This window comes from Podarcis pityusensis, assembly GCF_964106645.2.
Source record: "Podarcis pityusensis genome assembly, chromosome: 6".
NCBI lineage: Eukaryota > Metazoa > Chordata > Lepidosauria > Squamata > Lacertidae > Podarcis > Podarcis pityusensis.
In genome coordinates, this window is record NC_138030.1 from 61,140,201 (window position 1) to 61,154,733 (window position 14,533).

Sequence of the window (14,533 nt, forward strand, 5' to 3'; positions counted from 1 at the left end):
TATCGGTCCCAATTATTATCATACAAGGTGCACTGATTTGACAGATCAAATGTAAGCATGCATAATTTTTTAAAAATTAACAACAACTGTATTACTTACTTTAAAGACAAACACTTCACAAGAAGCCTCTGACCAAAGTGTTCCTTGGGGATTTCAGGGATGCCCAGTCTTTCTATTGGTTCTTCCTGCAATCGGGCACAAATCCAGCAAGTAATGCATGCACTCCTTCCACAAACAAAGTGTATTGTTAAATGGCTAAAGAAGGCAAAGTAGATTTCCTCCCCTCCTATTCAATACAAATTAATCTTCAAGCTTAACAGCGTGTGGCTTTTGCTGCAACTATAAATAACACTGAAGGGGTTTAATTTAGGAGAGCTACTGAACAAAGGATTGGAGTTCTGTAAGAAAATTCCTTGGAAAGAGGTGATCCAAAAGTCCAGATTTGTGCTTTAATCACAGGCTGCTTTGGCGGCAGTTGCATGGAAACAAAAGCAAATACAATCTTAGGGTCAATCCCTTTAAAATCTTTGGCTCCTCCACTCCCCTGTACACTTTCTACAAAAGCTGGCAAACACCGCTGTCGAAAGTCTAGGACTGGTATTCAACATTAGTCATAAATAAAGTAGACTCATCAAATTCATCCCACTTAAGACGGCTGTGGCCCTACAGGCCTACAAACCCAACAAGTTATGGCAGAACATCATGCTATTTAGCCTCTATCTTCTCCCTCCCCATCTCATTTTAATGACTTCTGAAATTCAAGTCGATTTTATATATATATATATATATATATATATATATATATATATATTCCAACTATAATAGACCAGCACTCACTATCTGGCTACAGAGGTGGACCTGGCACTTATGTGTGCTTTGTGCTAGTATTAACAGGTCTCAGTTAAGCTCACAATACCTCATCTGGGGCTGGATGCAATGCAAAAAGTTCCTTGTGTCTGTTGGACTTTCTCTGTTCATCATTTTGATGGTCGATTTCTTCATTTGGGGTCCTATCCAGAAGATTTGGAAGCAAAGCATCTGGGAGGGAGTTTTTCAAGTCAAAAATACTGCAAGCCCAACTGCCCCGTGGCGTGTCATCAATTGACATGGACCGTCTTTTAAGATCATCCTGAGATTGAAGAAATTAAACCAAACATGTAAAGTGAAATATGGAAAATGTCACATGTATTTTTAACACAGTGAATTTTTTTTTTAAGATGCAGGCTTCATAAAGCACCTACTTGTTCATCCTGGTAATTGTTGCCATCCGGAGCGTCATCAGACTCAAATATCTGTTTGGGTAGGCCTTTTTGCCTCTCCTTCTGTTTGTCTAATGTGTTGGGGTTAAATCCTGTTCCCAGTTTGTGATATCTATTCAAAAACAGATTGTATTAAGCAGTGTCTCTCCTCTACAAAACCAAGCAGAAATGGTGAGCAACATCTGAAAGCTTAATGCCCTCCCCAGAAAATACTTTTTGCTACTCTTGACAGCATCATGCTGTCCATCAAGTTCTGTAACAGGAATTTTTGAAAACAGCATTTTCTCTTCTTTGACTGCAGGTGTTGATTCCAGTGTAGGATATTTAGACTTGCAGAATTAAAAATCAACTCATACTGGTTACTTTTCCTGGTTGCAATAAGAAATGACTCCTGCTGTGACCATATAATCCTATAAGCATAAGCACCCGTCGATCAGCAATGGAATACTTGAAGTGTACCACGATGTAGCTAAATGCAAACAATTTGTCCTAGTAGACTGTATCCTTCACCTCATTAAATCACTAAGTATTTTTTATAAGCAATCCAAGTATGACAGCATTTATTTGTTTATTTGCTTGTTTTAGCACGGCTGTTTTCAAGGTCTTCTTGACCAGTGGTTCCCAATTATCTAACTACTGCGGACCCCGTTTTTCAAAAGCCAAGCCATGACCCTCTACTTCTGAAATTTGTGATACCTCTATGGTAGTTTTTGTTACGTGAATGGTGCCACGGACCTCCTGGGTTCCATGGACCACCAGTTGGGAACCACTGTCTTTGACTATTATAAAGGCTACTGTATCAATTTGATGTTTAGCCCATCTACCGTATTCTATCGTTGCAACTCAGTGGCTTTTAATCAGAATACAGGAAGAGCCCTGGTGGATGAGACCAAAGGCCCATATAATTCTTTTTTTAATGAGATCGATTCACTTTCTCCACACCATAAAAAATGTCTAATCTGTATACACAGGCATTGTGCATGAACTGGCTCTCAGTAATATTGGTACAGATCATCTGACAAAGGCTGATGAAACTTTAGAGCAGGTGAGGGTAATCTCTGGCCCTCCAGTTGTTGCTGTACTACAACTCCCATCATCCCTGGCTGTGCTTGCTAGGGATGATGGGAGCTGTAGTCCAGCAACATCTGGAGCGCCAAAGGTTTCCATGCCTACTATGTATGTTGCTGAATTACAACTCCCATCTCTCCTGACTATTGGCCATGCTTGATGGGGCTTAACGGAGTTGAAGTCCAATAACATCTGGAGGAACACAAATTCTCAAATCCTGCTCTAGTATATAAATCAGAAAGCTCCAAAGGTAAATGTCCAGGAGCCACCATTATTATAGCAGACAACAGTGTCTGTCAGCAGTGCTGGCTATATTGGGATAAACCCATATGTGTTCTGACAATCAAGGCAGTTGCAATATTGCAATCATTCTTGCCTATTATTCTCAGAGTTGCCCATCCTCAAGGTGTTACCATTTTCCCGGAAGCCAAATTAAAATTATTCTTTCTGTATGTGATCTTGATGGGTATGTGACAACTCTCTGCCCTTCCTCCTCTATTTCACCTGCACATCTGAAGAGTGCATTACTGGGACTACTAATGACAACTCTTGGGAAATATGTACATTTATTCTGGCCTCCTGAGAAGCAGACAGCACTCTCCTGTCTCACTGCAGTCTGCATTCTGACTGCAAAGAAGGGTGGGGGACAAAAGGCTTATGGGTGGAACCAGGCATGACACAGAACACAAGGGGTTGCCAAATGGAATAGATTGCTCGTAATAGGGCTGTCTGGCTAGGATTGCCTGATATGCCTGAGAAGGCCCAATAACATTAACATATTTAACATTGCTACTAGATAATTTTACTTTTAAAACATTCCATATTTTATCAGCATCGCTCTATGTCAGCCTTCACCTTCCTGGTGCCCTTCAGATGTACTGGAGTACAGCTTTCCCTCAGTCCCAGTCAGCATGGAGGGCAAAATTTCTCTAGGCAGTGTACAAATATTGTGCTCTACTATAAAGGCAGAACCAGATGAGAAACAGCGGCGGCCAAAACTGGCAAACACCATCTTGTCTACCTCCTTCTGAACCTGACCTGTTAGCCTGGTTTGTTAACTGACGTTCAGCCAGAATTACCCCAGTTCAGATATAAAGGGAACTGTGGCTTAACACAAAGCCAGGAATGAAGTGTCAAAGTTGTCACACAAGGGGAGGGGAGGAAGGGTGAGCGAGGAGCCCTCTGCCCCAATGCCTATTCCTAGACTCATAAACCACAGTTCATAAAGTTGTGAATGATAATCTGAACCTGCACACAGAGAAAATGACACTCCTGCACCATCGAAAGAGGGTTATTTCCTACCGCCTTCCATTTCTTGTTATCAACCTTTTCCACTATTATTATTATTTTCTTATTCGTTTTATTCCTCATCTTGGCATTTTCTTTTCTACCTAATTATATAAATCGTTTGAGTAGTTAATAGTGGTTTTACCAAGTGATTACAAAAGCGCTGGGAGGACAAGTGAGCTTGGCATATACTCTAGTCTCACGCAAAAAGGCTCTATTCTGACACGATTTATGAGTCATCCCACTGACTGCTGAACTGCTCCATTGCAAACATCTTGACTGCATACGGCAAGCCCTTTCATCTAACTTGCTTCCCATAAGTATCCACAGCAAAAAGATGGGGGAAAAGAATATGAATAGGTGACTCATACTTTCTCCATTATTCCCTCCAACGCATTCAGAAAAGTTGTCTCCCCCTTTTCATGAAGTCATCCTTAAGGGCACCTGCCTAAAAGTGATAACTAAAATAGCAGTACGGTCTTACATCGGCTCTGAATAGTTACTGATAGCTACAGCAACTGCATTCTGAAAATCAGTCCCCCCGCCCAACACACACAGCTGAAGGGCATCTCTTCAAATATATAACTTTAAATACACAACTTACTTTCTGTTCACAATGGCCCAGTCTTCTGTGTAACTTCTTACGCAATCCCTCACGTGAGGGTCCATTTCACTATAGAGAGGGAGAAATAACTGTAAATGGTCTCTTCAAATCACAAACATCTTATTTCATTTTAGACTGACAGGCTGAACTACCATTTAATACCCCAGTACAGTGGAACCTTGGTTCCTGAACGGCTTAGTTGCCGAACAAATTGGCTTCCAAACACCACAAACCTGGAAGTAAGTGTTCCAGTCTGTGAACGTTTTTCGGAAGCTGAACGTCCAGCGCAGCTTCCGCTTGAGTGCAGGAAGCTCCTGCAGCCAATCAGAAGCCATGCCTTGTTTTTCAAATGGTTTCAGGAGTCGAACTGACTTCTGGAATGGATTAAGTTCGGGAACCAAGGTACCACTGTAATAAATACAGCTGTAAACATCTGCTACATTTCCAGTCATCACAAGTGCATACAGGTTGCCCCACTTTCCTTCATTCAATGTTTATTAACGTGCTTTCTCCACCTTTATGTCATAAGTTACCGTATTTTTCGCTCTATAAAAAGGGGGAATGTGTTCACGTCTTATGGAGTGAATGCAAGTGGGAGGCTCAGCTCAGCGCTCCCTTTAAAGAGCTGCACACACACTCCGTGCGCTCTTTAAAGGGAGCGCGGTTCTTGGGGGAGCTTTAGCCACGCGCAGCCTCTCCCGGGCAGTGGGAGCCTTCATCCTGCTGCCCAGGAGAGGCTGTGCACGGCTATCCCATAAGCCAGGACAGAAAGCGGGATCGCTGCGCAGCGATCCCGCTTGCTGTCCTGGCTTCTGGGATTCAGAATATTTTTTTCTTGTTTTCCTCTTCCAAAAACTAGGTGCGTCTTATGGTCTGGTGCATCTTATAGAGCAAAAAATACGGTACATGTGACACAGGGCCTCTGCTTTTTAGACTCGCAATCAATTCACTTTCTTTCCCTTTGCTTCTCAGATCAACTGAGAATTTCAAGGGGTACAGTTCCCTTCTCAATGCCCCACACTCTGATTCTGCCACCACTGCCATCTCTCTGTACCTGTATAACTTGTGCTTTCTTTGCTCTCAAAGCTGTCCTGGCTCCAGTGTATAGTTTTGAGTGGCGAAGGAAGAGAAGAATATGGGGATAAAAAAGTCCAACTCCTGTTAATGGCTTCAGCCAGGCCATCTCCCATACCTGCTCAGCTGCAAGTATGGGCCATGGTTTCTGTTGGTTAGCCCTTACCTCTCTTCGGGTACTGCTGACACAATCGTTCTGCATTCTCGAGGACTGTAGATAACTTCAATATCGTCCAAAGGAAATTCAAGCAAGTCTCTCAAAGGGCCGCAATCCACTGCAAGTGGATGTGTAAGGAGGTATTCTTCCAAATCCACTGGATCCACAGGCTCAGTAAGAGGCACCTATGAAGATAAAGAAAAGTTATACTAAAAGTGTCAGCATTTGGCTATTTTAAAATAAATAGATCTGTACTTAATTTCCCCGCTCTGCATATTTTGTTTTCCTCTGCAGCTGAAAAATATCAATATCTAAGCCTGCCCAGAAATATACAGGACTGCCAATTTCATTAGATGTTAAGGTTTCCAGGCCAAAATCACAAGTACAGACACATCCAGATGGTAACTGCTTTGTTCCCTCACTGGGAAAAACATTTATCTCCTGTAGTAATAGCCCTCAGTCACCACTCCCACAGAAAACAGCTAGACAGCCATGCAGACCATCAAGTCCTTGCTAGGCTCAACAGTCATCCCCATAAAAGCACATGGACTAGAAGATGGGATATCAACAACATCAAATCAAAATCTCAGAGCCTGTTCTGAAGAGGCATCTTGCTGAAGCCAAGGTATGGCTCTTGTCAGTGCCTTAGTGGAAGAACCCCATGTAAACTGCATTAATTTCAGTCATGGAAGAAAGGCAGGATATAAATGTAGTAACTAAAGCAAAAACAAACTGTTCTGCACATATATCCTGCAGAAATTAGTCATGCTATTTAGCTCATGTGTTGCAAAGGCACAAGTTTTATGCCCTTCAAGATGGTATGCAAGTTGCTTTCCTGTGCTTTCTTGTATCTCAAAAGACAATGAAGTATACCTCTGGGGGTGAAGTCAAACTGCTGTGTTAGCAACACCCAAGTGCCTTCCCAGGGCACTAGCCTGGGCGGTGTGTATGGAGGTCCTGGGCTGCCCAGAAAACAACACACACATACTATTTGAGCCTTGCTGATGTGGCCCAAAGACAAGCAGAGAAATACGTTTGGCACCAGCTTGGCTGCAGAAGTTGCTGAAAGGAGGGGTACAAGGCACCAACTTTGGCACTCCCCTCTGGATTTTTGTAGTAGGGTTTACTCCTCAGCCTTTTCTTCTTCGGAAGATATCCCACAAGGCAGCAGAGGTTTAGGATCAGAGTCTTCCTTCTCCTTCTCTTCTTCCCAGGTTGATGAGCCCCAGCGTCCCGCTTTCTTGTGAATTTAAGAGATTTTGTAAGTAGACTACCAGCAGGAGCAGTGCAATGTCAGAGCAGAGGATTCAGCAAACAATGGATCAGCCTCACCAAATAAAGGGTTTCCAGTTTCAGAGTTTACTCTTCTTATAGAGGCTAGTTCCAGGAGTTCTGTCCTCTCCTCCCAAATGTGGTGTGATGTAGCACAGTGGCTAAGAGGAGTGAGATATGAGCTGGGGAGTAGTTGGTTCAGGTCTCAGATCAGCCATGAATTTGCTAGGTGACCTTTCACAGACCATTATCCTCTCAGTCACAGTCCCACCCCTGTCTGCAATCTGGGGGTAATAATACACATATACAGAACTCTTTGAATATTCTCAAGTCTTATTATTATGCCTGGCTCATGATGGATAACGGACCCTGTGAAAGCCAGCACCTAATTTTATTGAAGCTCGCGCCCATCATCATCATAACTTAATGGCTCATTTTGGGGACAGACAAAACACGAGCTACAATTATGCAAGGAATCTGGAGATCCTGGTCCAACACTTGGTGTGCACTATATTATCATCTTCTGCCTGGTGAAAGGAAACAGATGGTCCAAACTTCACAGGGGACATGCCAATTGGAACATAATATTCACAAGACAGCTACAGGGAGGTTACTCTGTGGCCCAGGAATTGAGTCTAGGTATCTGAAGGAATGCCTACTTCCACACCAATCTCCCTGAAAATCATTATCAGAAACCCTCATCCAGGTGATATGACTGGGATGGGAACTTGATTCACCTCCTCAATGAAACAGTCTTCCTAGGGAGATTTGACTGCCACCTACTCATAAATCTAAACAGTGATGGTTTGTTTTTGTTTTTTACTATTGCTTGTTTTATTCACTGCCTTAACCTTTTTAGCTTCGTTGTTGCTTTAATCCTTCACTTTTGTGAAGTATGTGAGACTCCCTGAGAATATTTCTACTGAAGGGTTTCACAGAAGTGAATTAAACAAATTCTGTTCACAGGAAAGGCTGTGGCTCAGTGGCAGAGCACATGCTTTTTGAATGCATAAGGTCCCAGGTTCAATCCCCATCTGGGAAAGACCTCCGCTTGAAATGCTAGAGTGCAGCTGCCAGTCAGAGTAGACATTACTAAGTTTGATGGACCAATGGTCAGATTCTTTATAAGGCATCTTCTTATGTTGCACATGCCCAGGTTCTACATTCTGGTCCAAAACAAACTCTATGGAACTTAAGAAGTACAGTATTACAGAAGTAGGTCAAAAATAATTGCATTCTTATTCTGAGTCTTTCATTTTCTTGAAATAAAGCAATGCTACACTCAGTCCAATTCTAGCAAATGAGTGCTACAAATGCACTGGTTTTATACTTTACAGGGCTGTGTCGCTTTCCATTATACTACAAGCCTAAGCAAAAATCATCAAGGTGACTCAGGAGAGAGACATTTCCACCCTTAGGCATCACCAAGTCATGAAAACCTGAGTACTGCCTTAGCTGCTATGTCAGCGTTTAGCAAAGCCTCCAAGGCAACACCTCCATTACTTTCAAAATCAATTCCAAATGCAAAGCAAAGCCTTTGATCTGACCTTCCTTCTCATACAGGGCTGCAAAGTTAAGACTGAATTAGTAAACTTGCTTTTTGCAAAAGAAAGGGGGAAAGGTGCTCAAGCAAAATGGTTCAGATTGATAGGCTGGTTATTGAGTGGCTGAAGACTTCAAAATAAACCCTACAAAGCCTAATACACACATAAACAAACAGTATAAACGATATAGACCTCCCAGTCACGGTCAAAAAGTGATTATGGGAAACAGAAATACTCTTCATATGAAGCTAGAATTCTGAAGAGAATCACCTTAAGCTAAGAAGGGATGGCTGACCAAACAATGCATAAAGCTTGGTTGCCCCTTAGAAAGTCAGGATTTGGTCCTAGGTCAAGAGGGTTTGATATCCCAATCTGCAACTGTGTTTGAATGTCATGCTAAACCATATTGCCCTGGTACGGCTGCAAGGAGCAGCTTGGAAGCTTCCATTTTTTTTGCTCCAAACAGATAATTCAAGTTGGCTTGTTTCACACAAACCATACCACACAAACCAGTAGGCACAGTTTCTCAATGGGAATGGGATGGCAGGGAGCATGAACTCAACGCCTGCCTAGCCCCATTCACATTCTGTCAAGCTATAGTTCAGCATGATGTCAAAACGCAGCCTCTGCATTTGCTTACATGAATCAACACTTTGTGTCACCATATTCTCAAATAAGCAGAGCACTGGTCTCTAAGAGCTTTGAGACAGACAAACACTTTACAGGCATAGCTTCAGTGCAACACTTTAAAGAGAGAAGAATAGAGGCAATAGTTGCACTCCCATAAGGAGAGAGGCCAGAAGGTCAGCAGTTCTACAAATACAATATCTCCGGTTCAATCATGCCAAAGACTAAAATGCTAAAAATACTTTTAGGTACCAATTCTTGGTCATTTGAGATTAGAGTAAACTGCTGATGTGTTCAAAGTGAAACACATTTGCCCTGCTATCAGAAACACTGAATGGATATATTCATTCTGAACTGGTGATATGGTGACATACATTGCCTGTGGGATAGATTCTGTTGCCTTTGCCCAAATTCACCATGTGATTTCAACATCTGAAATGGTCCCCCTCCCTTTTCCCATGCAGAAACATTGTTCCCACCAGGAACACCCTCTCTCTCTCTCCACAACATGTGATCACCATAATCAGTAGCATCCTAGCCCTCTAAATTGCTATGTTCTGCTGTTGAAGGAAGCTGGAGGGAAAGCACAAATTTGGTGTGCCACTGTGGTGCTGCAAAGCAAGAGTGCCCTACAACCCTATGAAGACCTAAGTGTTAAACTGTACGTGAAAGAAACACAGAGATAATCAGCTACACAGACAGGGAAGAAAATAAATGGGACACACTTTTAAACTGAGTACAAACTGATGTGGGCAGGTAATGTGCTGTATTTGGTTGTTTTTTTTTTCAAATCCTCATCTTCACTAAAAGAGGAAAAGATATTTCTAATTATAGACTGGCTGCCCCTCCCAGCACACCGTCATCCTTCACAAAATAAAGTATAAATTATCATCATGCATCACGGTGATTGTGGGGCAACTGTATTTATTATTTCTCCATCAATTTGAATCAATTCCTGCCAAGAAAACCATATATAGGGTGCCTTATTTTACAACAAAATATGGTAGGTGAAGAATGATAGGCTAAGAGCAGTAGAGGCTTGCTCAGCTTCTTACCTGACCTCCCAACACTGCCATTCCTGCAGTGTACTGGGAAGACAAAGGCAAGGGGTGAGGAGGCAGCAAGGCTGGTGGAGTGCAAACGCACCAGCAGAGCCAATCCAGAGCTCCTGCTAGTGTATTTGCATCATGCCAAGCTCTCCCCTTCATGCTCCTGATATGCCAGACCAATGGCAGTGACAGGAGGTCATGTAAGCAATGCAGCCCCTCCCACCACTGCTGGCTGAGAGATTCTCCAAGGACACTCAATACTTTATACACTACAATGCACATGTTCTCATGACATTGTACAGACTTCTCTGATCTGATCTGGTACCCTCCAGATGTTTTCAACTACAACTTCCATTACCCCACCCTCACCAGCCAGTATGGCATTGGCCACTGGTGGAAATTGTAGGTCAAAACATCTGGAGAGGACACAGTATATAAAATAGTTCAGCACAGGCCACTGGGTGATACATGACTAAATATGGGCCAGCCATATTCCAAGGCAAATGCACACATTAAATTTTTGATTTGCTTATAGGGAAAGAGAGTATGACTGAAAAAGGCTAGAACAATCTGTGGGGAAAAAGTACTGGGAGCCAAGGGAGACATGATTAGAGCAATAATGTTAAAACAATAAGAGTTAAAACAATAATGTTTCTATTTTAGGTGCAGAGTGTTCACAAACGTCCTTATTCAAGTAATGTCTTTCCTTTTATGAAATGGAAGTAAAACTGCCAACACATTCCAGGAACTTCATAATGAGAACTGATGTCAACAACGGCTACAGGAGCTCATCAGCATCCGGAATCAGGTAAGGCATTCACATTTTTGTGCCTACACCTCTTCAGTAGACTATTATAGCATGAAGATGTAAACAAACATAAATGTCAAACCCAGAAGCCAACATTAGCCTCACCATCTGTGCAGTCAGAAATACTGCCTAACACCTGAGTAAACAGGCAAAACATAAATTCTTGGTTATGAAGAGGAACTAGTTTGTGTCAGCTTATTGGCAGATGAAAGACAAACGCATTATTTTAAACTCTGGCATTTTATGGTGGAGAGGCGGAGAAAGCAAGCTTTGGAAGGTCAACCTATCTCCTTTCTGGCTATAAGGGATTTGTTGGCACCGCCCTCCTGATGAACAGGTTGCCAGTTCCTATTAAGAAAACAATGTTATGACCTTTCCTCAATAAGCCATATCAGGACATAGGATATTGTGCCAGTCAAGCTTTCAAGTGCTTTTTCAAAGGAACATTGGCGAAGGTATCATTATTTTCACTGTAAAAATTGAAAGCCCATATAAAAGCAGAGAAACAGGACTAACGTGTAACAGGCAACAATGCTCCCAGGCAAGCTATATAAGAAAAGAAGAAAGTGAAATTGATTCTTTTGAGTTAAATTCTTCTTGTTTCAGTTGCAGGGCCTATTCATACCAACATTTCCTACTACAAGAAAATCTGGCACACGCTCACCTATGTCATTTTACAATCAACAGTGCATCCGCTGTCATACATCAGAAAATCCAGCTCTTAGGATACCACCGAAAATATGCATTTATGAAGGATGCCAAAAGTTGGCTTTTGAACATCGCAGCAGAAGCATACAACCCTACCAGTCTCACCAAGAGACAGAATACCTCTATTTTAAAATATTTTCTTTTGTAGCTACTACACACCCAAAGGTCACATGAACATGACCTCAGATAATGCGTTTTGGTCAACAATTCCTCTTAAATATTTTTTCTTCTGTTTCGATCTTTGATATTAGTCATTCTCTTGTTATGCGATTCCAACCACACCCTATTTTTGTTAACATTCTGTCAATGGACCATGGAGAATAGTTATAGCATCAATAACGTCTAACCACTTCTGGTGTTTATTATTATCAGTGAGCACAGGGAATATAATTCATCCCTACCAAATATTGTTTCAGATAGGATGTAAGTTTTGACAACGTTATGATTCTTGCTATGGAAAATAGTTTGTTATTTCTGCAAGTAACATCTTATTTTATACATGCTGCTCTTTATAGGGATATTTCAAACAACTGTTATTTGTTTGGTGCATTAACTTCCTGCAATACTATTAAGTATGCTTTGTGTTTCTGGCTAAACATCTAACTCAACAAAACTTTCAGAAACTACAGGAGACAAGGTGCCACCCTGCCAGCATACAATTGGGAAAACCGGTAAGGCACAACTTTAATCACTCTGTAAGAATACATATACCATAAAGCCTTCTGCGGCTCTATCCGTTTGAATCTCAGTACACACTCCGTACAGTGGTACCTTGGTTGTTGAATGGCTTGACTCCTGAACGCCGCAAACCCGGAAGTAAGTGTTCCAGTTTGCGAACTTTTTTGGAAGCTGAACATCCGACGCGGCTTCCAATTGAGTGCAGGAAGCTCCTGCAGCCAATCGGAAGCTGCGCCTTGGTTTTCGAACGGTTCCAGGAGTCAAACGGACTCCCAGAACAGATTAAATTTGACAACCAAGGTACCACTGTACTGCAAAGAGCAGGGCAAAAATGCATTTAAATTGTAAGTTTAAACACAATTTAGCCTAGACATGAGAACAAGCTGCCTTGAAAGCTTAGTTCTCCTTTCTTGAAAAACCTGTTTTAAATGTCAAAGTATTTCTATATAGCATCCCTAGGGAGAAACTGGAGTAGTTGGAACTCCTTCAAGTTGTCCTCGTTGTACTGTTGCATTTATGAATGCAACAGTAAAATCAACTAGTCAAGGTACAGTCACCACAAGGTAAACAAGCTGTGCAAGAATTACAAAATAGAGAAGCAACGGCCATTAAGTTTGGAAATCTGCTAAGCTCCTAAGGCTGAAATCCTACACTTGCTTACCTGAGAGCAAGTCTTAAGACACTAAATAGGACTTATTTCAGAGGAGACATGCATCAGGGTTGAAGAGGGACACCTATCAGCTATAACTGTGCAATAGCCTAGCACTGGAGGTCATGACAGCCAAGATCATGCTGAATTTTAACTGACAACTGATTCCAACTTATTTTCCCCACACATGTATTAGGCAATGGTCACCAGCAGATGGAATGGTGTGGCAGAGCTGTGGAGCCACCCCACCAACACCAGTCACTACAGCCTACATGGATGTGGACAGGGGAGCAACGACATCAGGGCTGTGCAGGCACACCAGATTGGCTGTGTGTGTTTTTCTACAGCTGTATTAAAATAACTGGGAAAGAGCTCCATCAGCTGCACCAGAACAAAGAGCCACTCATCATGACTACCTTTGGCATATTCCAGTAATTGCAATAAACATTCTGCCTTCTTCAGCGGTTCACACCTCTTATGAGGAAACTGCCATCCTAAAGATATACATATATTATATCTATATAAATGTGCACACAGCCCTTAACTAAAGTAAGATACCAGCTTGATAGATTGAGTTTATATAAACTATTATCCTTCACCCGGCTCCGTTGGGAAATGTGCACAGGTAGAGTTAAGGTTGTCAGTGCTTGCATTATAAAACCCTGTCTCAAATGTTTATAACTGGACTGTTACAAGGACGCTCAAGCGTTTTGTCTTTAAGGCTCTGTTATTCTTCACTGTTATGTCCCCTTACTAGCTCGGAAATAAAACTCTGCTTCCTATCGACTTTGTCCTTCCCTGGATGTCAAACACAGTATTTTGCAGTATTTTAGTGCTTCCTTCAGCCAGCCAACACTTGTTTCCATTTGCTCTCCTACCTGTATCTCTGCCGTATCATCTGCTACAACATGAGCAATGTGTTAGCTAAGCATGTCTATCTGTTATTCCATCCATACAACACTGTTGTATTTCCTACTGCCGTTTCATTTTTAAAGTGTCTTGGGATTTGATGCACAAGCTATTTTGTCAAGGCGGAACCAAATGTGCTGCAAGTGAATCAAAAGAACAGGTCTAAGAGCCTTTTGTTCTGTGAGCATCTCAAATGCTCCAACCTGCATTCTATTTTCAGTGGCTTTTATTCTGTGTGATCATTACTAACGTATTGTAGCAAAAAGGGGCACTCACAAAATACTGGAATCTATACCAAAAAATTTTGAGGAAAAAAAATTTCATTCTAAACCAAGCTTTTTTTAAAAATAAAATATTTATTTTTAAAAAACAAGTTGTCTTTACTTTTTTAATTTATACCTTATGCACAATGAGATTTAAATCAAACTGAGTGTTTTCTTAAAGTATGTTTTAACTGCCCTGCATCTTTCCAAGTTTCCAAATTACTATTACAAAAGTCCTATATGGTGACACCTACGGTGAGTTATCTTTGATGGAATTTGCACATATCACAAAATCTCCAATATCTAATAACAGACTTACTGAAAATGCAAGTATCGTCAAACAGTCAGCAACCTTTTTCAGCTGTGGGCCAGTCCACTGTCCCTCTGACCATGTGATGGGCCGGACTATATTTTTGGGGGGGGGGAGAGGGGGAAAATGAATAAATTCCTATGCCCCACAAATAACCCAGAAATGCATTTTAAATAAAAGCACACATTCTACTCATGTAAAAACACGCTGATTCCCAGACTGTCCACGGGCCAGACTGAGAAGGCAATTGGGCCACATCTGGCCCAC

The 14,533-nt window shown here is 41.8% G+C and overlaps 1 protein-coding gene and 1 long non-coding RNA gene across 15 annotated transcripts in view; one reads left to right on the forward strand and one right to left on the reverse strand.

Annotated features, from left to right (window-relative positions):
• Positions 1-14,533, reverse strand: part of DOCK7 (dedicator of cytokinesis 7) — a 108,746-nt gene that overhangs the window by 79,051 nt on the left and 15,162 nt on the right. For all 14 annotated transcript variants that reach the window (XM_081011725.1, XM_081011721.1, XM_081011718.1 and 11 more), the window contains exons 3-7: positions 5,459-5,634; positions 4,219-4,287; positions 1,242-1,371; positions 917-1,129; positions 100-185 (exon numbers count right to left, since the gene is read on the reverse strand). In XM_081011725.1, coding sequence (XP_080867851.1) covers positions 100-185; positions 917-1,129; positions 1,242-1,371; positions 4,219-4,287; positions 5,459-5,634 — 674 coding nt within the window. The remainder of the gene's footprint in view (positions 1-99; positions 186-916; positions 1,130-1,241; positions 1,372-4,218; positions 4,288-5,458; positions 5,635-14,533) is intronic.
• Positions 10,725-13,089, forward strand: LOC308480420. Its single transcript, XR_013988097.1, has 3 exons — positions 10,725-10,749; positions 12,078-12,128; positions 12,981-13,089. It is a non-coding gene; the product is annotated as an uncharacterized lncRNA (long non-coding RNA).